We start from the raw sequence: 23,300 nt of genomic DNA, 5'->3' as shown, positions 1-23,300 counted from the left end.
TCCAGGCCAGCCCTGTGCCGGCGAGCTTCCAGTTTTTTGAGAGAAATAGGACACTCCTGATTTTTCAATGCTGGCAACCAATCCACATTTATTTTAGGCATCGTGTGGGCCGCACACACCTCTGCAGACTGTATTTGGCCTGCCCATTTGCAACTCCTGTTCTCCCTTTCTTAATGTCTCGAAAATAGTCTATTCCTGTCTTTCACACTTTGGTTGCACTTCCCGTAGGTTTTTCCACGTTAGAATGCAATTTGCTTCCCCTCCCACTGGCCACGGATTTCCAGGCCTTAAAGAAAGTCCTCTCATTGACTCTCCCACCCTCTTCCTCATCCACCCCTTGCCCCTGGGCCTCAGCCGTGCACCCAGCGTACCGAGAGCCTGCCACAGCTGGCACTGGCTGAGACACACATCCAGCAGCAAACCAAACGGGCAAAATCCATCTACAGCAGGGCTGGCCAAGGCAGGCGTCTGGCGGTGTTGCAGAGAAGGAACGTGTGTCATGAATGGGTGTGAGATGACAATGGAGGCCAACCCGGGAGGGGGTGGGAGCCAGGTTGCCACGGCACACGTCCGCAAAGGCGGGGCGGGCGAGGCCACCTCGGCACCAGGTACCGCGCAAGCCTCCTGCCAAGGAGAACGGGCCGGCTCAGTAAGCACAACACAGACAGTGACGTGGGCTAAGGAGAAAAAGTGAGCAGGGAAGAGGGCATAAAATGTGTGTGTGCGCATGATTTCATATGGTGTAGTCTGAGAAGGCCTCGTGGCAAGCGTGACTTTCAAATGCAGGCTCGAAGGGAATGAGAGGGATGGCGGAGTGAAGGTGGGGGGTGGGCACTACAGGCCCAGGAGATGGTGTGTAAAGGTCCCGGGGCAGAAGCAAATTCCTGACATATCCGAGGACCAGCGAGGGGCTCAGTGTCTGACAGAGGAAATGGAGTTGGGGATCCATTGTAAAAGAGCTCTGTAGGTCAAAAGAAGACTTGGGGTTTCACTGTAGGGTGAAGGATTGCTCTGGCTGCTCTGCTGAGAACAGATCCTAGAGGGGCAAGGGGAAAAGCAAGGAGACCCCTTAGGAAGCACTGCAATGATCCAGATAAGAGATGATGCTAGCTTGGACCAGGGTGGTAGCAGTGGAGGTGTTGAGAAACAGCCCAATTCTGGACACACACGCACGTATACATGCACGCACACACACACACACATCTATACGCAAACACGTGCTTTTTCACTCTGGACACTTCCAAAGAAAACAGAGCACTGTAACAACCCTATGTACCCACACTACCATGATCCTACCACCTCCCCTGCCATCAGCTCTTGGCCAACCCTGTTTCACTCCTACCCACCCCCCCCCCCCACTCTCCTGTACCTTAGATCAGTGGGTCCTATAATGTGGACCTGAGACAGTAGGCATCAATCAGCATTAGAAATACAAATTATTGGGCCCACTGCAGCCCCAAAGAGTCAGAAACTCTGGCCTCGACACTCAGTAATCTGTTTTAATGAGTCCTTCAGGTAAAAATCATTGCCCTAGATTATTCTGAGCAAATCCCAAACTTCCTGTCACTTCAGCTATAAATACCTCAGTAAGAATCTCTGAAAGATAAGGGTTCCTTTTAAAAACACAACCACAATACCATCCTCACATCTAAAAACTTTACCCATAATTCCTTAACATCATCAGATATCTGCATATATTTTGAAGGTTGAACCAAAAGGATTTGTGGACAGACTGAACGTGGGCTATGAGAGAAAGAGAGGGTCCAACGATGATGCCAAAGTTTTCTCCTGGACAGCGGGAAGGCTGGAGCAGCCGTCACCGGGATGACGGAGACTGACAGGACAAGCCTGGATGGAACATCGGGAGCTCAGGTCAGATGGGTCAGCCTGCTGTGCCCCCAGGCGCCCCAGCACAGACATGGAGGGCACAGCTGCACCGGCCTGGAATCCAGCCGAAGATACAAACAGGAGCCCCAGCAAAGAGAAGGTCTTTAAAATCCAGAGACTGGGGAGGCTGGTTCTGGAGGGCGTGGGATCCTGCAGAGTGAGGATTTAAACCCCAAGGTGATGGCAAAACGTCTGAAGTTCATTGCCAGGACTGTGGTGGTACAGGAAGGAAATGTGGAAGGTGCATACAGGACCCTAAACAGAATTCTCACCATGGATGGGCTCATTGAGGACATTAAGCGACGGCGGTACTATGAAAAGCCTTGTCGCCGACGACAGAGGGAAAGCTATGAAACCTGCCGGCGGATCTACAACATGGAAATGGCTCGCAAGATCAACTTCTTGATGCGAAAGAATCGGGCAGACCCATGGCAGGGCTGCTGAGGCCTGTGGATTGTAGGCCCAGTATGAAAATCCCTCTCCAGCTGTCTCCTTCCTATCTCAAACCTCACTTTTTCTCCCCTTTTTTATAATAATAAACTCAATCACATATATGCAAAAAATAAATAAATAAATAAATAAATAAACAAACAATAAATAAATAAATAAATAAAATCCAGAGACTGGAGGGGATCACCCGGGAAGTGAGCGTGTCTGAAACAGTGTGTTCAAAAGTCAAGTAGAATCAAGAGAAATGTCCAAAAAGATGTTAAGGAAACAGGAAGTGCGTGGTGTCCTGGAGGTCAGAGAAGAAAGAGTTTGAAGGACACAGGAGTGGTCAGCAAGTTCAGATGCTGCTCTATGTCCCACAACATGACAACAGAGCGTCCTTCCAGTTAGGCACCGATGAGCCAGAAAATAGCAGTGTACAGGGAGCTGAGGGGCAAGAACCTAAATGGAGAGGGAGAGGGAAATGGAGGTTGTGTGTAGAGACAATTCTTTGAGGAACTGTGTGTGTGTGTGTGTGTGTGTGTGTGTGTGCACGTGCCTATGGGTCTATGTGTCTATGTGTGTGTATGTATGTTTATGTGCATGCATGTATGTGCATGTATGGGTATGTGTCTATATGTGTCTCGTGCATGCATGTGTGTGCATGTGTGTATACACGCATTTACGTGCACATAGGTACGCGTGTGTGAGCATATGTGTGTGCCTGCGTGCATGCACTGCTGGAAATGCTCTGGGACAGTAAAAACTGATGTAGTAGGAGAGGGGGAGCTGTGAGGTGGCAATGGCATCTGTCTGCAGGGTAGTGGGTCTCCAGAAACTTGCAGCTACACATGGGCAGCTTCTGGTGAGGGGAAGAGGATGTCACTGGTGGTATCACCAACTAAGCAGGATGAAGCGGGAGGGGGGCAAGGGCACACAGGGCGGGGGGTGGGGGGATGTGCAAGGCAGAGCTAGCGGCTGCGACTCGTGAAGCCAAAGGGGGCCGGCGCGGGACTGTGGCGGGGTGGCAGGTCTGGGACCGCAATCCCAGCAAGGGTCAAAAATCGCTGAGCTGGAGAACTAAGGGCTGAGTTGAAAAGATGGGGGCAGTAGGTGCAGAGTGCACGTTCTGACATAGATGGTGGGGGCACCAGAGCATGGCCGTGGGAGAGAGTGGCCGAGCCAGGGTGGAGGACACACTGGTGGTGGGGGGAGGTCAGGGAGCCCAAGGCCAAGGTCTTCAGAAGGATCCCCGTGGTGACTAGAGGTACCAAACATGAGGGCAAGACTCAGCCTCAGAGAGACCGACAGAGAACAGGGTAAAATCCCCAGGAAGCAGGCAATTCCAACGCAGGGCGATGGGCAATGGGGTTCCTTGATGTGTGTGGCAAAGGGTTAACACAGCCTCCAAGAGAACTGACCTTAGATTACCATTCTAGTCCTGTTTCCCTGGTAACCTGATAAAAGTTATCTGTGTTACTAGACAGCATGGCTTAGGACTGAAAATAGTCCTGACTGGTAGAAGGCATCCGGGCTGAAAGGAACCACAGGTGACCCATCATAACTGTAATGGGGCCATGTGGACACTCATGGAATGAACGAGCCTGTTCTTGGAAGCTCTGCCACCCGACACTGGACTCTGTGGGGAGTTAGACTTCTCTGCAAACAGCCCTGGCACGCACATCTAGTGAGTGAGGTATGCCTAGGGTCTCCGGATGGCCGTGTGAATGTACAGGGTCACTAGGAGGAATACTCCAGAGAAGGAGCGTGCCCCCCTGCCCTGCCAGCAAGGTGTGGTTCCTGTCCTAAATCCCCAGCGGGGTCCTGACAGACTTGGTGTTTGGACGAGGCTTGGAAGTCCTCCAGTAGGCACTGTACATTGAGATTGCAAGTTAAGTGCTTTTAGGGAGGAGGGAAGCAGAGTGTCTGGAGGTGGCAGGAGGGGACTAGGGGGCACACATCGCACCCCCGGGGCCAATGGGCCAAGGGAGTAGAAGAGAAACAGCCACCACCTAGGCCTACCGGGGAAGGGGTGGGCTTGCCCCAAAGCAAGACAGACTTGGCCTGATGTCCCGAGGCTGGGGCTGGTGTCACCAGGAGCAGGAGTGACTGAGGCAGCCAGAATGTTCTCTGCTCCTTAAGACCCGGGCCACACAGACCATATTCCTGGTCTGCAGATAGCCAGTCCAGATCAATAATCAAACCAGCCACGCGTGTTTTCTTTCTTTCATAATAAATTCCACGATAACACACCATAAGGAAACTCCAGTGAAGCCCAGCCCACATGTCACAAAAATAAGTAGGTCAATTTAACAATGCCGAGAGCCCAAGACCGAGGTACCATTTGTGGCTGCATTCTTGTGCATGATTTTAAACCATCTTCTTGTATTTCAGGGTCCCAAGAGGATAGCAGCATCCAGATCAAGGTCAGTGTCTCCTCCATGAGCTCAGTTCAGACTGGCTTGTGACTGTTCCTTCCAGAGTTATCAGTTTAGAGCTAAAGCAGCTCTTCAGAAAGACAATGGATTTTCTCAGGCGGGCGGATGGAGGCGCAGGAGGGTTGCTAAGCAAAGTGCAAATCAAAACATCAGTCTGTACTGGAAGCTTGAGAGCCAAGATGAAAGCCAACCCGGGAGACACACGTCAGCCCCAATAAGAAACTTTCCTGTACTGGCCACTGCTTCTCTTTCTCACCAAAAAAGTCCAGGCCACACAAAAGAGCCAGGGTGGGGAGGGGGAGGAGGGAGGGCACTGAAAAACACATGAGCAAATGTACTGCCTCCCATCGAGGCTGTGTTCGCCTGTATAAACCAACCAGAGAAAATAAAAGGGAAATTTATCATCGCCTGCAGCCACAGCTGGGAAAACATCTGTGTGACAGGGGTGGGCCCCTCCACACTCCCCTCCCTGCACTGAGGTCAGCTGTGGCTGTGACCAGGCCAGAGGAGGAGGCCAGCATAACAATACCTGTTTCTCTAGAAACATGTGCGTGTTTGCTGGGTACATAGGGGCTGATCCCGTAGCCCAGATCCTTGGGGGCAGTGTTCACCGCCTGACCACAGATCTCATTCCTGGGCCTTCATTCCCCACCCACGCCCCACCGCCCCCGGCTCTCCTCCTGGAGCAAGTCCTCATGTGTCACCACTCCCTCATATAACAAGCCCTTCACTTTGCTTCCTATGACTAACAAATTAGGTCCACCGGCCCCCTGGCACTGGAGGTTCTATTTACAGCTATCTTTTCAGTTTCCTCTCTGACTAGCCAAACCAGTTCCTCGGGACATCTCTCTCTCTCTTCTTCCTTCCCCAGTTATCCCTTCATCTGAAAGACCCTCCCAGCCCTGCTAAGACCCCACCTCAGAGCCTCCTCCCTTGCAGAGAAGCACTATTTCCATGCATGCCCCTTCTTATGCTGTAGGACATGCGGGGACGAAGGTGTGACTTTCCCCTTCCTTCCGTCACTCAGCAAGGACTCCAGATGCCCACTCTGTGCCAGATGTTGCTCTGAGCACCGGGGAGAATGGCAGCAGCAGCGAGGCAGGAACTCGAAGGAGCACTGCTTCACAAAAGGGGCGTGATCACCTGGGTGGTGCCGCTGGTTGGAGGGCAGACCCATAAGGTGGAAGTCATGGGGATCTTAAGGAGGCTCAGAGGCGTGGCAGGTACCAAAGCCGGGCTTAAGTGTGTCACAGGAGGATGTGGGGTGAGTGGAGATAGCAAGGGAGGACGACCTCTTCATGTGCGGTAATGGTAATGGACCCGGGGTGGGGGTGGGGGGTTGGGGCCAAGAGAAGGCTTATTAACCTGGGATATGACCTGGGATATGACTGTCGGTTTAATGATGGAAATCACCTGGCTAGGAAGGGAAGGGGGAAATAGTGGAAACAAAGTGTTTAAAGGGGGTAGGGGACGAGGCGGAAAGATAGAGAACAGGGGCAGGGGTCAGCGCTGTAACAGAGGGAAGGTGGCGGGTGCCAGCAAACACGTTAAGTGGTGGGGCTTGCGAAAGTTCTCCTCTTAATTCCTTTTATTTTCTCAGTGATATAGGAAGCAAAACACTAGCTGAGAGGGCCAAGGTGTCGAAGGCTCGAGAAGATGTGAAATAGCCATCGTGCGGCACGGAAGAGCAACCTGGGTAGGAAAATCCGGTAAGATGACTGACCAGCGCCGAAGACCCCATGTGAAACTGCGACAAGCCGGCGCCGTCGTAGTTTCCTCCAGCCACGCTCAGCCACAAGGGCGCATGCGTGGGGTGGAAGGGGCGTGGCCTCACCCCAGGCTTGCGGGGCGGGGCTGCTCCGCACGCACCCAAGGGAGGAGTGTGTGCAAGAGAGCGGAGAGTGCGTGCAGGAGTGGTCACGGCCACGAGGCGCACCGTAAGCAAGAGAAGGGCGGGGGAGGGGAGGGGAGGGGAGGGCGGTGGGAAGGTTGCGGGGCCGGGACACTAAGGGCTGGCGGCTGCAGAACTGTCTGGGGTGCGAGGCGGACAGCGGGTCTTAGAGAAGGATGCCTGAAGCTGAACTTGCAGGTGGCATGGTACTTGGTGCCGGGAAGGTCTAGCGGTGTGAAGTGAGGGGAAGGGAGGGCTCGGTCGTGAGGAGGTGAGGCCAGAGAGAGGCCAGAAGCAGGGGCATCATGCTAAGAGGCGTGAGCTCACCGGGGATGGGGACAGGAGTTGCGGTGGGAGAACCCAGGAAGCCAGGAGCCCAGCTCCTCTGCGAATGACAGCGTGGCCCGGAGGAAGGGAGACCTCAATAAGGAGGCGTGTGCGTCCACAAGAGTCCACAAGAGCCGTCTTTCTAGGGGAGGAGGAGGAACCCTGGCCTGAGAGTGGCAGTAAGCGACAAGGGTGCCTGCCCGCCGCCAGCAAGGCTCCATCTGGGGGAGTGCGTGCAGGTGGAGGCAGTGTTCCAAGAGGCTGGCGGGTGAGGATCTGTTGAGCACAGGTCACAGTTCCAGGAAGATGAAAGCTTCATCCGTCTACAAAAGGCCAATTCCTATTCTATGTTTTAATCCAGAATCCAGAAAACAGACTATAATTTCATTTCTCAGGCTTCTCTGATTTTTAAAAAATTGTTGTTGTTGTTGTTGTTGTTGTTATTGTTTAGGAGAAAACTAGCATTAGAGACGTGACTGGAACACCAGTCCGCTTACCTCGATTAGATGCACCGCAAAGACACAGAGCTGCAGCCTCGCGGGGGGCAAACACTGTGCACAGAGACCCAGGAAACATGAAGCAAGTTCAACTGTGAGCAGACGCATTAACTGTGCTGTGTTATCCGCATCCCCACACACAGTATTTGGGGGCATCTACTGCGACTACTTTGGCCTCTCCTTCCATACGCGTCTGTTAATTAAACATGCCTGCTCCTTCACAGAGACCCCTCACAACATCGGGGGAAGACGGTCACGCTATTTTTACAAAAAGGCAGAAGACACCTTCTCAAATGACCCTCTTAACCACATTTCATTGATTTGGGAACCGCCTCCTCTAATTTACCAGCCGGCCAAAGGCTTTCTTTTTTTGTTTTTTAATTTTTTTTTTAACGTTTTATTTATTTTTGAGACAGGGAGAGACAGAGCATGAACAGGGGAGGGTCAGAGAGAGGGAGACACAGAATCTGAAACAGGCTCCAGTCTCTGAGCTGTCAGCACAGAGCCGGACGTGGGGCTCGAACTCACGGACCGCGAGATCGTGACCTGAGCCGAAGTCGGCCGCTTAACCAACTGAGCCACCCAGGCGCCCCCCAAAGGCTTTCTATACCTGGAATTCGCTCCGCCCAGCCTTGGTAACAGAAAAGTCTGTGGCTGAGTCAGAACCCGACCTTTCAATCTCAACCACTTCACAGCACAGCATTCCCCAACGCCACTCCAGGAGACCCCGGCGTGCCCTGAGATGTTACGTGTGCTCCGTGAACAGAAGGTCACACGTGCTTGGGAATCCCTGGGCTAGCTGAGCAGCCGGATTTACCACCCGGCCTGGCAATCTTTTCCATGCTAACCTGAGTGCACATCTCCAGGGGGTGGGAGCCATGTCTGGACCCCCCTGTCATTTACCTGTGAAATCCTTCTGTTCAGCAGCCTCTCTCTGGGGAAGTTCGCCTTTACAGAATGAACACTTTGCCTGTCCCGCACTCCTTTCTGGGGGCCTACTTTGTCCTCCTCAACTCCCCTTTTTGAATGGACGCCACACCTACCGCCTGCCCCAACCCCTGGCAATGGTGGCCCCCTTTCTACCTTCTGCCACTCCCGGTGATACCACAACTGCTGTTCGCGCCTCAAGCGCCTGAGCCCGGCCCTGATGTTCCTCGTGCTGAGCTTTGCCTGAACCTGAGCAGGGGTGTCCCCTGGAGGACAAGTCAAATCTGGGCTTGTCTAGACGCCTGTGGGGGATGACCTGGGAGCCAGTGCATGAGAGAAGCAAATGTCTCCTGGGAGAGGGGTAAAGGCCTAAGGGGAGAGACAGGTGTGAGGGCACAGCTGCAGGGCCAGGAGGGAGGGGTGACACCGGGTGGAATGCAGTGTCTGTCACAGGAGCCTCCATGGAAGAATGGAGAACGGAACCAGCACTCCCTCGTCGGGCACTGCTGACAGCCCAAGACGGAGTGGCCAGTGCTGGCTCCATGCCTTGGGCCATTTGACTTCTTCCTTTTGAGGAGGACTTAGATATCCTTTGCCATCTTTTCTGGTAAACTGTTCTTTGTGATCTACGGGAGCTCTTTTATATCCAATGATTATCAGTCTTTGACCCTTTTATATATTGCAAATAGTTATACACAGTTTCCTTCCAGGCTGCTGCTCGTTTTTAAACTACCTTTATGGTATCTTTTTATATCCTGGAGTTTTAAATATTTATGTAGTCAGTCTATCAGTCTGACACAGGGTGAAGCCTGAGCAGGGGTCCTTGGGTGCCCCCAACGCTCTGTTTCTAGATCTCACCCTGGTGATATGGGTGAGTTCACTTGGTGAAAATTCATGGAGCTGTACACTTAGGACTTGCTCATTTATATATATTTCTTAAATCTGTCAGGTTTTTTTTTCTTTTATGACTTCTGAGTGTTATGCTTTGTTTAGAAAGCCTTTCACACTATGAAACTGTGCATGCTCCTCCTATAAGTTCTTTTAATACTTTAAAAGTTGAGCTCTTTATGTATATATATATATATATATATTTAATTTTTAATGTTTATTTATTTTTGAGAGACAAAGCATGAGCAGGGAGGGGCAGAGAGAGAGGGGGGAGACACAGAATCCCAAGCAGGCTCCAGGCTCCGAGCTGTCAACCCAGAGCCCGACACGGGGCTCGCACTCACAAACCATGAGATCATAACCTGAGCCGAAGTCGGATGCTCAACTGACTGAGCCACCCAGGTGCCCCTCTTTATATTTAACCTTAATGACCTCTGTAATTTCTTTTAAAGTCTGATATACTATAGGGCTCTAACTTAATTAACATCCACATAGGCTCAACAAAACCTAGGAACCCCATAAAGGTAAACCATCAACTACGTTACTAGATAACATTGCTTTTGGTAAAAATGACCTTAATCGGCCAATGGCTCCCGGACAGGGAAGAGCCATACATGAATTATACCTGCCGACGAGGACACCAGGCTCAGGGCTTGGGGGAAGCCTGGAATCTATACCTGTCGGGGTTTTATAAAGGATATGGCTCCTACAGGGTGCAAGGCTTAATGATGGGAGGAGCTAGTGACCCGATGGATGGCTGTGTGAAGCAGTCACCTGCAGGAGCTCCCGGAGAGACCACTCACTGCCCAGGAGAGGGAGAGCCAGCGCTGTCCTGCGGGCAAGCCGAGGTTTCTGCCCTCCTCCTTTCAGACTAGAAAATCCAAGGGGAACCCGATCTGAATATCTGGCTGAATAAACGAAGAGCCCCACGGGGCACAGCACTGGTTGACGACACCAACCAACACCATTCGTTGAATATCCACCTTTTCCCTGGCTGATTAAATCATCACCTAAGTTATAATAAACTAATCTATTTACATAAGACTGTGAGCCCTCTCTTCTATTCTATTGATTCTTGTCCATTATACCGTTCTTCTGGTTTTGTGGTGTGCTTTACTATCTGGGGGATCAAATCCGTCCTCACTGATCTTTTTCAAACTCTTCTTGGCTATTTTTGTCATTCCTTCGTCACTCAGCAGTGTTTCTGGGGCTGCTCCGCGCACCAGACAGGGCTGAGAAGACAGTCCCGAACAACAGACGATGCCCTTTGTAGGGGTTTCCTGGGGCTGCTGGAACAAAGTAGCACAAACTGGGGCACTTAAACTAACTGCAGTTTATGCTCTCACGGTTTTAGGGGCCAGAAGTCCAAGATCAGGTATTGGCAGGACCCTGCTCCCTCTGAAGCCTCTAGAGGAGGCTCATTCCTCGGCTCTTCTGGCTTCTGGAGGCTCTGGGTGGTCCTAGGCTGGTGGCCAAGATGTCACTCCAATCTCTGCCTCTGTCGCATGACCATCTTCCCTCTGTGTATGTCTATTTCTGTGTCTCCTTTTTTTTATAAAGACACCAATCCTACTGGATTAAGGGCCCACCCTATGCCGGTATGACTTCACCTGAATTTACATCTTAATTATGGCTGCAAAGACCTGATTTCCAGGTAAGGTCACATTCAGTCACCGTGGGTTAGGACTTGAACATTATCTTTTTGGGGGACACAACGCAACCCGCACCACCCTGCTCCCATAGAGCCTGCACTCTCATGGTGAACAACGTCACGTAACGTATGCAAAAGCAAACACAGAAGTTGCTTTTGGTGACTAGTGGTAGGAAGACAAGAAAGCAGGTGACAGAAGGGAGACAACGGGGGCGTGGGGAGCGTGGAGTGCACAGGTTAGTTGCGCGAGGGTGCCCAGGAAAGTCTTGCCCAAATCATCGAGTTAGCCCTGAATGAGGAGGCCGCAGCCGAGCAGAGGTCTGGGGGGAGAGCACTGCAGGCAGGAGGCACCGCAAATACAAAGATGAGGCAGGAGCCAGTCAGGGCTGCTCAAGTGGCTTAAGCTCGGGAAATGGCAAGAGAGGAGACTGGAGAAGGAGCCAGGGCAGAGGACGTAGGCGGTGCAGGCTTGAGCAGGCCCCTGCATGGGGGCTGGGGAAGCCTTGGGAGTGGTGGCTGGAACACTAGTTAGGAGGCCAGTCCAAGTGACTGGACTAGTGCTGTACCTACGCAGCGGGGCGCTGGTGGCATCCAGGTATATATGCAGGTAGAGAAGTCTGGACTTGCCAGGGGATTGGGTGGAGTGGAGGAAAACAGTAGGACCAGGATGACTCAGTCGTTTTTGTCCTGAGTCTCTGCCCCACCCATATGGTGCTGCCATTTAGTTTAAGTGTGTGGGGGGGGAGGGGGCAGGGGGGTCCCAGACATACTCCAGTCGGCCCGTTATGTTTTATATCACACTGCTATTGGAATTTCATTGGATTTTACACATAGATACTTGCATTTATAGATTAACTGGAGAAGAACATCTTCACATTGTCAGTGTTCCTATCAAAGGATACAGTATACCTTTCCAATTATTTGATGCTTTAGTGAAGTTTTGTAGTCTTCTCCTTTTAGACCTCACATATTTTATTATGTTTATTCTCGGAAACTATTGTCGCTGGGGGTAGAATCTTTTTTTTTTTTTTTCCTATTTGATACTCTAATTTCTAATTGACTAATCATGGTGTCTTGGAAAGTCATCAATTTTTCTCTGCTGAGCTTGAAAAGCAGCCAGCTTATTAATTCTCTACGTCTCACAATCCGCCACGTACCTGTCACCTGGCTCCAAGAGTTATCAGCATTTCTCCAGGCTCATTTCACTTGCTTCCTCCCCCCCCCCCCCGCCATGTGTGTGTGTGTGTGTGTGTGTGTGTGTGTGCGTGTGTGTGTGCATACATATGTGTCCATCCATCTGCTTCCCACAGTATTGCCAAACAAATCCCAGACCTGATATCGTTTCACTGCCAGATACTTCAGGATGTGTCTCCTGGCTGTTCTAGGTGCACAGTCTTATCACCTGCACCCAAAAGGGTTGACAGTGCTCAGGAGGGGAGCACACACAGGCCACAGGGCTGAGGCTTCTCCTAGAAAGCCCAGGGGGAAGCCAGTGAGTGAGCTAACTGGAGTCACAAAGTTCAACCTGTAAACTTTTCTTACAGGATCACACGCCCAGTCTTCCATCTGGGTCCATTTTCTCTTTGAAGGCAAAATTCTTTTTTTTTTTTTTAAATGTTTATTTATTTTTGAGACAGAAAGAGACAGAGCATGAACGGGGGAGGGTCACAGAGAGACAGGGAGACACAGAATCGGAAACAGGCTCCAGGCTCCGAGCTGTCAGCACAGAGCCTGACGCGGGGCTTGAACTCAAGAACCGCGCGATCATGACCTGAGCCGAAGTCGGACACTTAACCGACCGAAGCACCCAGGCGCCCCTGAAGACAAAATTCTAATAAGCTCTCAGCTACATAAATTTCCTGACAGCAAACGAAACCAGAAACCTGAGGCCGAGAGTGCTGAAGTCGGACACATGCCTGAAACCCCCCAAGTCTGGAGCCATCGGTCTGCAGGCAATGGCATGTCATGACAATGCCTCACTTCGCCTGTGTGATCTTATGTGACGCGCGCCCCTACGTTGCAGGGGTAAGCTACAAATCCCAGTTCCACAGTGGGATTCAAATTTTATCACTGCCATAAAAGTTCGAAAAAGGCCTTTAGAGGACTACCTTCTCCAAGGCGGCCTACGGCCCACACGGTGCCTTTCTGTGAATTAGAGAAAAGTGCCCCCTCTAGACAGATCAGCTTGGAAAGCAAGGGACGTGGTGGAGGAAATGGAGGACAGTACTGGCTCTCTCTTCCCCTCTGCCCCACGGCTCCTCCCTTCCAGAGCCACAGGGCCCTCCCCTCTTGAGCCACAGGCCCCTCCCCTCCTGAGCCACAGGCTCCTCCCCTCTGCTCCAAGGCTCCTGCTCCCCTCTCCCCTCCTGGTGGTCTGCGTAAAAGATAAGCAGATACCACTATGTTGGACCTTGTCACGAGGGCCTGGCTCAGGCCCGGGCTGGTGGCAAGTTATTTCCGGCCCAGGTTTTCCAATATTCCTTTCTTTACCCATAGCATTTAAATAAAAACAAGTCCATTATTGAAGCAGGCTGTGATGCGAGTGTCACAGTTCTGTTGAACCAGAGCACATTGATCGATCGGACTGCATTCTATCAGTCACTCTTTCTGCCAGCGGGATCCAGCTTGGCTCCGGACCTCAGTTCTGCTTAATCGGGAAGCAGGAGCCGCCGAAAACGGCCTCCTCTCCTTAAAGAGTTTCTCCAACATAAAGGATTTATCAGCCATGAATAAGATTCATGGTGAAGCTTAACTTCTGCAACACACAGTCAGTGAAGCAGCTGGAACTAGACCACACATTCCCAGGCACACAAACTCCCCCTCCAGAGCAGACTGTTAAAAAAACAAAGCTATGTTTATGTTGAAGGACAGGATTTTCAGAACGTTGATGGAAATTAATAAGGACCAACTAAAGGAGCTATTTACTTTAGCACACTTTATGCTATTTTAATAAATACCTTACTCTGTGGCCCTAATTTAAGCTAAATTGTTACTGCTTTTTAAATTTTTTCTGCTGGTTATCGGAAAAGGGCAGAATCAAGGAGAGATCATCTCATGCATTTTAATTAATTCATAAGTCTCTAATACAAAATGTATAGCATACATTCTTAGCTCAGACTTAGATCAGAACCACCTTAGATTTTACCTGGCCAGATAATTTCTCCCAAGATTCAAATGTGGATTAACTCAATTCCCTCAGATAAGGAGCCAGGGCTAGATAGAATTCAGGTCTTCCCTCTCCTACCAGTAGGCCTCACCAGAACATTCTAGAGTCAGACCCAAGGAAAGGGAAGTAGTTTGCTTTTTCTGAGTAGAGATTACCACCACCAATGGGTAATAAGTCAATACAAGTTGAAGACAAAAAGGCAGCTGGCCAGTAGAGAGAAGAAACCGTACGTCACGCACTGTTCGCCTTAAATCGGCCATTTTCCAAGATCTTGATGGGTGTCCAGGCCACCCGAGTCCTATGCCGGGTCTGAGCATCAGATGTTAACTCCCTGCCCTCTCCCCACCCCACAGCCCCCAATCCCACATCAATTCCAAAACTAGGAATGTTTTCGGTGGCCAAGTTCTGCTTCGGACCTCACACTGCTTTCAAGAACAAAGGAACGTCCTTCTTCATTTCTTAGCACCTGGTTTGCCCTCAGCATCTCCTCAGATCTTGTCAGGGGGCAGCAATGGCAGAAGATGAGGACTGTTGGGGCACCTGAGTGGGCTCAGTCGGTTGAGCGTCCGGCTCCTGCTCAGATCATGATCTCGCGCTCTGTGAGTTCGAGGCCCGCGTCAGGCTCTGTGCTGACAGCTCGGAGCCTGGAGCCCGCTTCGGATTCTGGGTCTCCCTCTCTCTCTGCCCCTCCCCCCGGTCATGCTCTGGCTCTGTCTTTCTCTCTCTCTCTCTCTCAAAAATAAACATTAAAAAAAATTAAAAAAAAAAAAAAAGATGAGGCCTGTTCTGGGGGAGTGGACAAATGCAGCACAGCAGCTTGTGGTCAGGGGCTCCAGGAGGTCAGGGAGGGTCGGCTCCATCGGGCTCGGCCTCAGAGAAGGGAGGAGGTGGGGCAGAAACGCACAGCGATGCGGGAACAGAATTCAATACTAGCTCCCATGATACTACAAAAGGCTCTCCGGGAGAGTTCCTTATCCTGCAAAAACTGCCATAAGATTAAGCTCAGACTTTCGCGTTCATACTTTGGAACTGCTCCCAGGAATTGGTTCTCCAGAAGGAGCTACCCTGCCTGCCCTCCTTCGCTACCATGCTCCAGGTGAACCCTCCCGCCTGGAGCCCTTTTCCGAACCCGGAAGCTTTACAAGCAAATGGCAACCCTCCAGCTTCGTGTGTCATGAGTGCAGACTGCCACCGCCCCAGGACCTGGCCAGAGGCATCCGGCTGTCCGGGACAGGCCCTTTGCCAAGCGCCGTGCCCACGACAGTCGCCCAGTGCCCACCTTGGGTGCAAACCACAATTCTGTCCCCCCAGTCGGCACAGCGCCCGAGTTCTCCAACACAAGCAAAGGTAGGGCAGGAAGATACGTTCACTCCCTCAGGCATTTCCCCCCCACTCCAAATTGAGGGGCTCTTCAGGAAGACACCAGTCCGACATGTTATCTGTTTGATGGTCCTCACACTCGGAAGCATGTCCTGGGGGAGCCTGGCCATGTTTAGAAGCCTCCAGGCTAAGAAACCTAGGACTTTCTTCAGAGCTTCGAGTCCTAATCAGGCTCTGTTCTAGGTGCTGGGGACATCCATATGGAAGGATACCAGGCGCAAGCCTCGGCCCTGCTGGAAGGCAGGACTGAAGCCCACACACTTGTCTTGAAGATGTCCCCTTTGTGAGATCACATGCACCTCTCAGTGGGTAGCTGCTTCCCCAAGCCTGGACACTCCTGTTTACGCAAGCATCGGACAAAGCTCCAGTCACGACGGGGATGCTGTACTGATGCTTACACTCACCAGCACCCCTGATCTCCACCGACCACACGTGTGTTTTGAAACCCAAAATAAGCACACAGACGATGGGACGCAGCTAGTCTTTTTCATACACACATTGAATCTTCTTTTTTTCTAGGGAGGAGATTTTTACTAAACATGCTGTTCTCTAGAGCCTCCGGGCGTCGTTCAAATCATGGCTCCACCACTAACTAGAGGTAGAACCTCATACGAGTTCTTATGCTTGTCTGTGCCTCACTTTCTCCAAGTGTTAAATGGAATCTAATTCGTACCTGCCTCATTGTGAGGATTAAATAAATCAATACATGTCAACCCCTTAGAATAGCACCTGGTACACAGTAAGTGCTCCATAAATGTTAGCTATTTTTTTAATGTTTATTTATTTTTTGAGAGAGTTGGCGGGGGGGTGGAGAGCAGAGAGAGAGGGAAACACAGAATCCAAAGTAGGCTCCAGGCTCCGTGCTATCGGCACAGAGCCCGATGCAGGGTTTGAACTCACAAACCACGAGATCATGATCTGAGCTGAAGTCGGACGCTCAACTGACTGAACCACCCAGGCGCCCCAAATGTTAGCTATTTTTTTCCATAAATATTAGCTATTATTATCAAGTTGGACCAAAGTTTATGTTGTCAGCTAAAAATTCAAAGCAGCTTGCAATGAACATCCTTAAAGCAAAATGGGCTCATGATGTATGAGTATATCCCGAAATTAATATCTGTCCATTGATACCAGGATAGTATCTACCCTTGATACTAGATCAAGGTCATACATATTTCTTAAGGTTTTCATTAAATTGTCCTCAAAAATGACTCACATTCACACAGCAGTACCCCAGGGCTCCTTCCAGCATTCCTTAGAAACAGAAAGTGCCCATAACTCGGCTCTTTTGTGTTGACCTTGAAGGTAGACCCTGGCGTGCCCACTGACAGCCCCTTATCTAACAGTGTATGGACGACACCTACCCGTGCATGGGCAATGTCTACCAGAGTGCAGATGACGCCTACCCGTGTGGGGACGACACCTACCAGTGTGTGCACAACAGCCACCAGTGTGGACAACAGAAGCACCAGCCACTGCAAAAGCTGCCTGGAAATGCTAGTGCAGCTCGGGGGGGCTTTGCTTGCAAACCCTCAGCTTGGTCAGGTGCAGACACCCTCGCAAGCTGGATCGGATTTTCTCCTTGAGGTGAGCTGGCCACCACACCACCTAGCCCTGCCTGGAAATGCTTAGGGACTCCCCCCCCCCCCCATCTTATTCCCAAGTCTGAGCCTGGGGCAGTTCCCCAAGGTGTTAAGGACACTTCAAGTGGGGGGGGGGGGGACAAAAAACCCAACAACAACAGAACATATTCCTCATCGCAGGTGGAAAGGCTGACCCAGTCCCACAATAGAAGCTGAGCGGCCAAAAATCACGCAGTGGGACCTGGGTACCCAAGGAACATCCCAGAAGTGATACCCAGACTTACACAGATACCCAGAACACTTGCCAGAGTTCTGTTTAACAAAATATGTTCTACCCTCTTAGCTTGAGAAGTTCACCCCTGTTGCTAACTGGAAGATCAGGTTCAGCATGTGGCCAGTGGGGGCAGGTGCCCCTAGCCTGAGCCCCTTCTCTTTCCACTGACACCGTCCCCACTCCTGCTTCTGGGCTTCATACCCCTCCACCAGGGGCCTCATGCACACACCTGAGGACACCCCAGCCAGGGTGGCATGGGTCCACCTCCACCCCTCCGGGCACCCCTGCCACACTCCCTTCGTTGGGGTCTGGAGTGGACACGTGCACTGTGCAGTCTGTCACCGACCCCGGGAAAAGGCACAAGCATGTTGGAAACAGACTGGGCACCACCTGGGTAGGAGCCTCCAGAGTCCTATGTATCTGGACTGAGGTCCAGGGAGGCGGGTGCAAATGGCCCGACTCCTCGTTTCAGTGAGAGGCACAGGGCAAGCCCCCAAAGGTGTCCTTGTGAGCCCATCAGTGCCATCCCAGGGTGGGGACACTCTGCTCTTCCAGCTGATGGTTTACTCTTCCCATGGGATCACTTTGGTTTTTCAAAATGTATCCTGGCCAGAGTCTCAGAATCAATTCACACCACCATCTCTGTTCTTGCCCACATCTCAATCTGTCCCGCAAACTTTGAACTTACACAGATACACACGGATGCAAGTCAAGAAAAAAGAAAAGCCAAGCCAAATAAATTAAAATCTTATTTGAAATCGAATCAATAAAATGTTAGGAGATTCATTTTTCATAAAAAATACAGGGACGTGTGACACAGAACTGAAATATACTGACATATCAATGCTGGGTGACAGGTACAGGGGATTCATTTTTCCTTCTACATTTGTTCACTTCAAATGTTCACAATTAAAGGTTAAGGGAGGGACGCCTGGGTGGCTCAGTCGGTTAAGCATCTGACTTCGGCACAGGTCATGATCTCGAGGTTCGTGAGTTTGAGCCCCACGTCGGGCTCTGGGCTAACAGCTCAGAGCCTGGAGCCTGCTTGAGATTCTGTGTCTTCCTCTCTCTGCCCCTAAGCTGCTCATGCTCTGTCTCTCTCTCTCTCTCTCTCTCTCTCTCTCTCTCTTTCTCTCTCTCTCAAAAAATAAACATTTAAAAAAAATTTTTTTTAATTTTTTTTTAACATTTATTTATTTTTGAGACAGGGAGAGACAGAGCATGAACGGGGGAGGGTCCGAGAGAGAGGGAGACACAGAATCTGAAACAGGCTCCAGGCTCTGAGCTGTCAGCACAGAGCCCGACGCGGGGCTCGAACTCACGGACTGCGAGATCATGACCTGAGCCGAAGTCGGACGCTTAACCCACTGAGCCACCCAGGTGCCCCTAAAAAAATTTTTTTTTAAAGAAAAAGGTCAAGGGAAATGTTTTTGAGCCACATGGCCCTAAAAGGGAGGCTGGCAAGATCTGAAATCACATTCCTACGGGTGAGTTATGAAAACGACAGGTAGAAGCACACACTAACCCAGTTTGTGTATTTGTAAATGTTATGCTGAGCAGACCTACCAGTAGGAAAAAAAGACCCGGGCATGAGCCTTGGAGGCCAACAGGCCATGTGGCCCAGCGGGGGTGGGGAGGGGGGGTGGGGCGCTTCCCAAGTTAGGAGCCTGGGGCCCCCCATCGGGTCCTACCCGCGCTTCAGTCTTCACCCCGGAGTGCTGATGATATGGCCACTTACTGATTCTCTCAGGTGCTCTTAAGCAGGTCGGACTTTAAGGCACTGACCTATAACCCCAAGCCACAAAGCCAGGGAAAGTGGGCAAGGCAACAGTTCAGAAGAAGCCTTGCCATTTCACCAATTCAAACAAAGCAGGATATTGTGGCCTCTATATAAACACAGCAGCTGGGAAAACCCAGGCCTGGTGTTTACACAGAAACTTTTCCCCCAGAAGCTCAAAGTAATTTAGGGGCACTTACTAATTAACTTAATTAAGTCTCCCAGGCCTCCTTCCTACCCCCATCCCTGCTGCTGACTGTTCAACAGTAGGCGTGGCTGCGGGGTGGGGCGGGGAAGACCCAGTCCCACTGGCTCACAAACACATGTGTAAACACACCGACACTCACAGGCCACCCTTCCTAGGGGCTGTTTGGAGAACACTGACCTTTGGAGTATCAGTGTTCATTCTGACAATGAAATCTATGAACAATAGTCACACTCCCCTTTGTGTGGTCCACACTAAGTCTAACAGAGACAAAGGGAAAGACGGCAACTACCTTTTGTCCCAATGTGCCAACAAAGGAACATGTGCATGCTAACTCTGGATTGCAGACCACAGGGAATTGTTACGTGCTATGGCTTTTCACCTATACTTGAGAAGCCCCCCACTACTAAATCAGCTCACCAAGAAAACTTAGTAACAACTTTGAAAATTGGTGCCATCCGTTTAGCTTTTCTGGTTCCGAATTCCTGTTCCCACTGATCTACATTTAAGTTAGATTCTCAACCTAACTCTTTTAGAAGCAGGAATTTAGAAGTATTCCCTCAGCACCCTTCCTGCTAGCAGGCTAGATGGCCTGGCGTGGGGACCGTCTGCAGAGTCACAGTGGAAGAGAAGGACTTTGCCCAGCAACAGACCAACCGAAGATCATCAGCTTTTTTCCTAAACTCACGGCCCAGTTCAAGCCCCTGAGCACTGCCTGGAAATGCTAAGCAGTTGTGAGCCCCTACCCGGTGGTGAAACGCCTTTTCAAGTGTGGGTCCTCATGGGATAAAAAGTGCCTTGAAGAGCTGCGGGATCTCCAGCTGCTCCCTATAAAAGCAGCATGCCTCTGCCACAGGGCTGGGCAGAATTTAGGAACTCTCACTGGCTGGGGAGAAACCACCACCCACATGCTAATAAACCGTTCGCTTAGATCTTCCTGGCCTCAGATTCCTCCCTGGGGAGACCCATCACAGGAAATCACAGCTGAATTCAGAGGAAGCTGCCCACAACCTTGAACCTCCTAGAAAGGGCAACCGGTCAGGATTCCAACACCAGCTATGCCGGCTTCCGCAGATGCACGGTCCCACGCAAAAGCAGACATTGAAAGCTTCTGGGGAAAAAACGAAAGTACTCTTTTCCTCCTCAAGGAAAGGAAAGCGCAAAAGCTAGCCCTTTGAAATCCAGATGGGAATTTCAAGTTCAGAGCCATTCTATCAAATTGTGGCGCGTTTAGGATACTTGAAAAGTTTGAAACAACAACTTTCTAGTAACAGAAGGCTATCAGAATCCTCCTCTGGACGAGCAATACCACCAAGCACTACAGCTGCTTTTTAAAAATAGTTTCACTTAGCGTCCGACTTGGGTTGAGGTCATGATCTCCCGGTCCGCGAGTTCAAGCCCCGCGTCGGGCTCTGTGCTGACAGCTTGGAGCCTGGAGCCTGCTGCGGATTGATTCTGTCTCCCTCTCTCTCTGCCCCTCCCCGTTCGCACTCTGTCTCTCTCTTCAAAATAAAGAAACATTAAAAATTTTAAAAAATAATAAAAATAGTTTCACTTAAGAAAAACAGACTTTACAAATTAAGTACTCAACCCAAGTTCTACTGAAAAATGACCGCTAGGTTAAGTGACAAATGTGGACTTCAGGACATGCCAGTTCCTTTCATTACATCCTCTGTACTAGAATCCAGCATACTGTAATTCCGAAAGTAATGTACATGCATCACAGCCCAAACTTCATTTCCAAATGGAAAATATGCATTATACTACTTTCATTAATCATTTTTAAAGTCTTCGCTTTTGAAAAAAAAATAAAGCCTTTTTGTCCAAGTGGCTTCAAAGGAACTCTTAAATAGGCATGAACCTTGCTTAACGCTGCTGTAATCCAACTGAAGGACGTTTCAATCTTTTTGATGAAGTAGGATTTTTGCACCATGAAATTAATCTCTCAGCTCTGATAAATGTGGTATGAAGTAGACATCTGAAATGGAATGGAAATTTCTGCGGTTTTTCTTTCCAAGACCTCAGCAAATGACCAAACTTGGATTGGGGGGGGGGGGGGGGACAGAGCACAAACTGGAATAATCTGATAATAATTTCACCGACGATTCGATGCACACTATGACACTGACAATACTGGAGACATTGTTTCAGTAACCAAGTGACTGAAAACAAGCCAGATGACTATAGGCTAATGACATGCTGAGGGAAACTGAGATAGAAGAGATGATTCTTCCAAGCCCTATATCCTAACTGAAGGATGCACGCATACAATGCAGGGAAAAAAGACTAGACACATTGATAAAGTGTTTGTTCCACCAGTGAGTGTACCAGTTGTCCACAACCTGGACAGTGACCTTCCTCTGAGCTGCGTTTAGCTACCAACAAGGTAATATGGTCCAGCTGGACACCAACAGGAAGGCTACTCTCCAGTGTCCATAAAGTTCTAACAGTCCTACCTGGTTTGGCTTGCTTTGGCCATCCTCATGAAGTTGGCCACCAAACAAGAGACGGGGTGGCTGGTGATACCCGGAAACCATGCGCTGTATTACGTTATAAACACAGCCACACAGGACTCAGGTAGAGGTGTGTCACCTCAGGCAAGCAAGTTTCATAGCCTCTTCAGGCCTCAGTTTACTCATCTACAATCTGGGGATAATAGTAGCTCTTTTGTGGAATTGTGAAAGTTAACATGAGATCATCACTAAAGCCCTTGGCACCGTGCCGGTCTCAAGACTTCCTGAAGCACAGACATGAAATACACTGGCTGGGCACCCAACTTCAAATACATCCAAGCACAGAGGTCGAGTCACCAAGCAGTACATCTGCTTCCAAGTTCTTTCTCAACTTTGCAGAACTGATGCTTCTCGGCCAAGTATTTACGTAGGGCAGAGGTGCCATCAGAGAGGGGTTTCTCCGGCGCCCGTGTACCGGCGCTTGCGTCCCCATCCCCTCCGGGAGTGAGGCTAGCCCACGCACACCAACGGGCACTCACGGATTTCATCAACAGGTGCAAAAGAAAACCAGCGCCAGGCACAGGGGCGGGGCGGCTTCTAAGTCAATCCCCTGGGATCTCTCTGAATCTGTAACATGTCCCGGCGGAGCGCGGGGCATAAAAGGCCACAACCGGCTCTCCAAGAACGCGACCGTCAGGCGGGCGCGGTGAGGGCAGACCCCCAGGAGGTGCTGCGGGCCACCGCGTCCCGGGCCCCGCCAGAGGGGCACTCGGGCGTCCCCGGCGTCGCCTCATTCCAACAAGGGCGCCCCCCAGCCTTCGCGCAACTCCCTCCCCCCCAACCCCGCACCCCGGCTGTCTCCACGCCTCCCGGCCACGGTCACCTCGGGGAAGGGAGGTGCCCGTTTCTCGAAGTCTCGGCACGGCAGGCGCCCTCGCCTCGGGCGCCACTCCCCGGGGGCGCCGTGGGGTCGCACTCACCGAGCGTGGCCACGGTGCCGGCCTCGAAGAGCAGGCAGTCCCCGCGGCCTCGCGCCTCCAGCAGGACGCTGCTCTCCCCCGCGGGGTCCAGCCGCCCGAGCAGCCGCAGCCCCTTGCTCAGCGCCATGGGCGCCGGGGCGCGTCCGGCCCGAGGGCGCGCAGCCCGTCTCCGCTCCCCGCGCTCCCGCAAGTGCCGGGAGTTTCACTTTGCGCCGGCTCCCGGCCCCGCGCAGGCTCCTCCCCGGCCTCCTCCCCGGCCTTCTCTCCCGCCCCCTTCCCCCTCTCCGCCCTCGCCGCGCCGCCCGGGGCAGGTGAGGGCGCCCGGCCGCCTGGCCGCCTCCGGCTCCCGCTCCGCCGGGGCGCCGCGCTCCCCCCAGCGGCGAGGCAGCCGCGGGCGGCCGGGCGGGCCTGGCGGCGGCTCCCCGCGCCCCCGGGCCTCGCTCTGGGGGTTGATCCCGGGGCCGGGGCCGGAGGGGACGTCCTCCCTGCGGTGGGCGGCGGCCGAAGAGGAAGATTCCACACGTTCCTGGGCGCGCGGGAGGACGCG

General features: G+C 51.6%; 1 protein-coding gene and 1 pseudogene across 4 annotated transcripts in view; one reads left to right on the top strand and one right to left on the bottom strand.

Annotated features, from left to right (window-relative positions):
• The window catches only part of SYNJ2 (synaptojanin 2), a 106,565-nt gene extending 83,591 nt beyond the window's left edge, over positions 1–22,974 (bottom strand). For 2 of the 4 annotated variants that reach the window (XM_060616999.3, XM_060617001.3), the window contains exon 1: positions 22,754–22,971. In XM_060616999.3, coding sequence (XP_060472982.3) covers positions 22,754–22,880 — 127 coding nt within the window. In that variant the 5' untranslated portion in view covers positions 22,881–22,971. Of the gene's footprint in view, positions 1–22,753 lie in introns of all 4 variants that reach the window. The other 2 variants (XM_078447514.2, XM_060617002.3) reach the window with 2 other exon arrangements.
• On the top strand, positions 2,005–2,448 carry LOC144616282 (small ribosomal subunit protein bS21m pseudogene; annotated as a pseudogene).
• Positions 22,975–23,300: the final 326 nt, after the last annotated feature.

The sequence above is a fragment of the Panthera onca genome, chromosome B2, assembly GCF_046562875.1.
Source record: "Panthera onca isolate mPanOnc1 chromosome B2, mPanOnc1 haplotype 2, whole genome shotgun sequence".
NCBI lineage: Eukaryota > Metazoa > Chordata > Mammalia > Carnivora > Felidae > Panthera > Panthera onca.
Note: the sequence above shows the minus strand (reverse complement) of the source record. Positions and strands in the feature narration are given on the sequence as shown.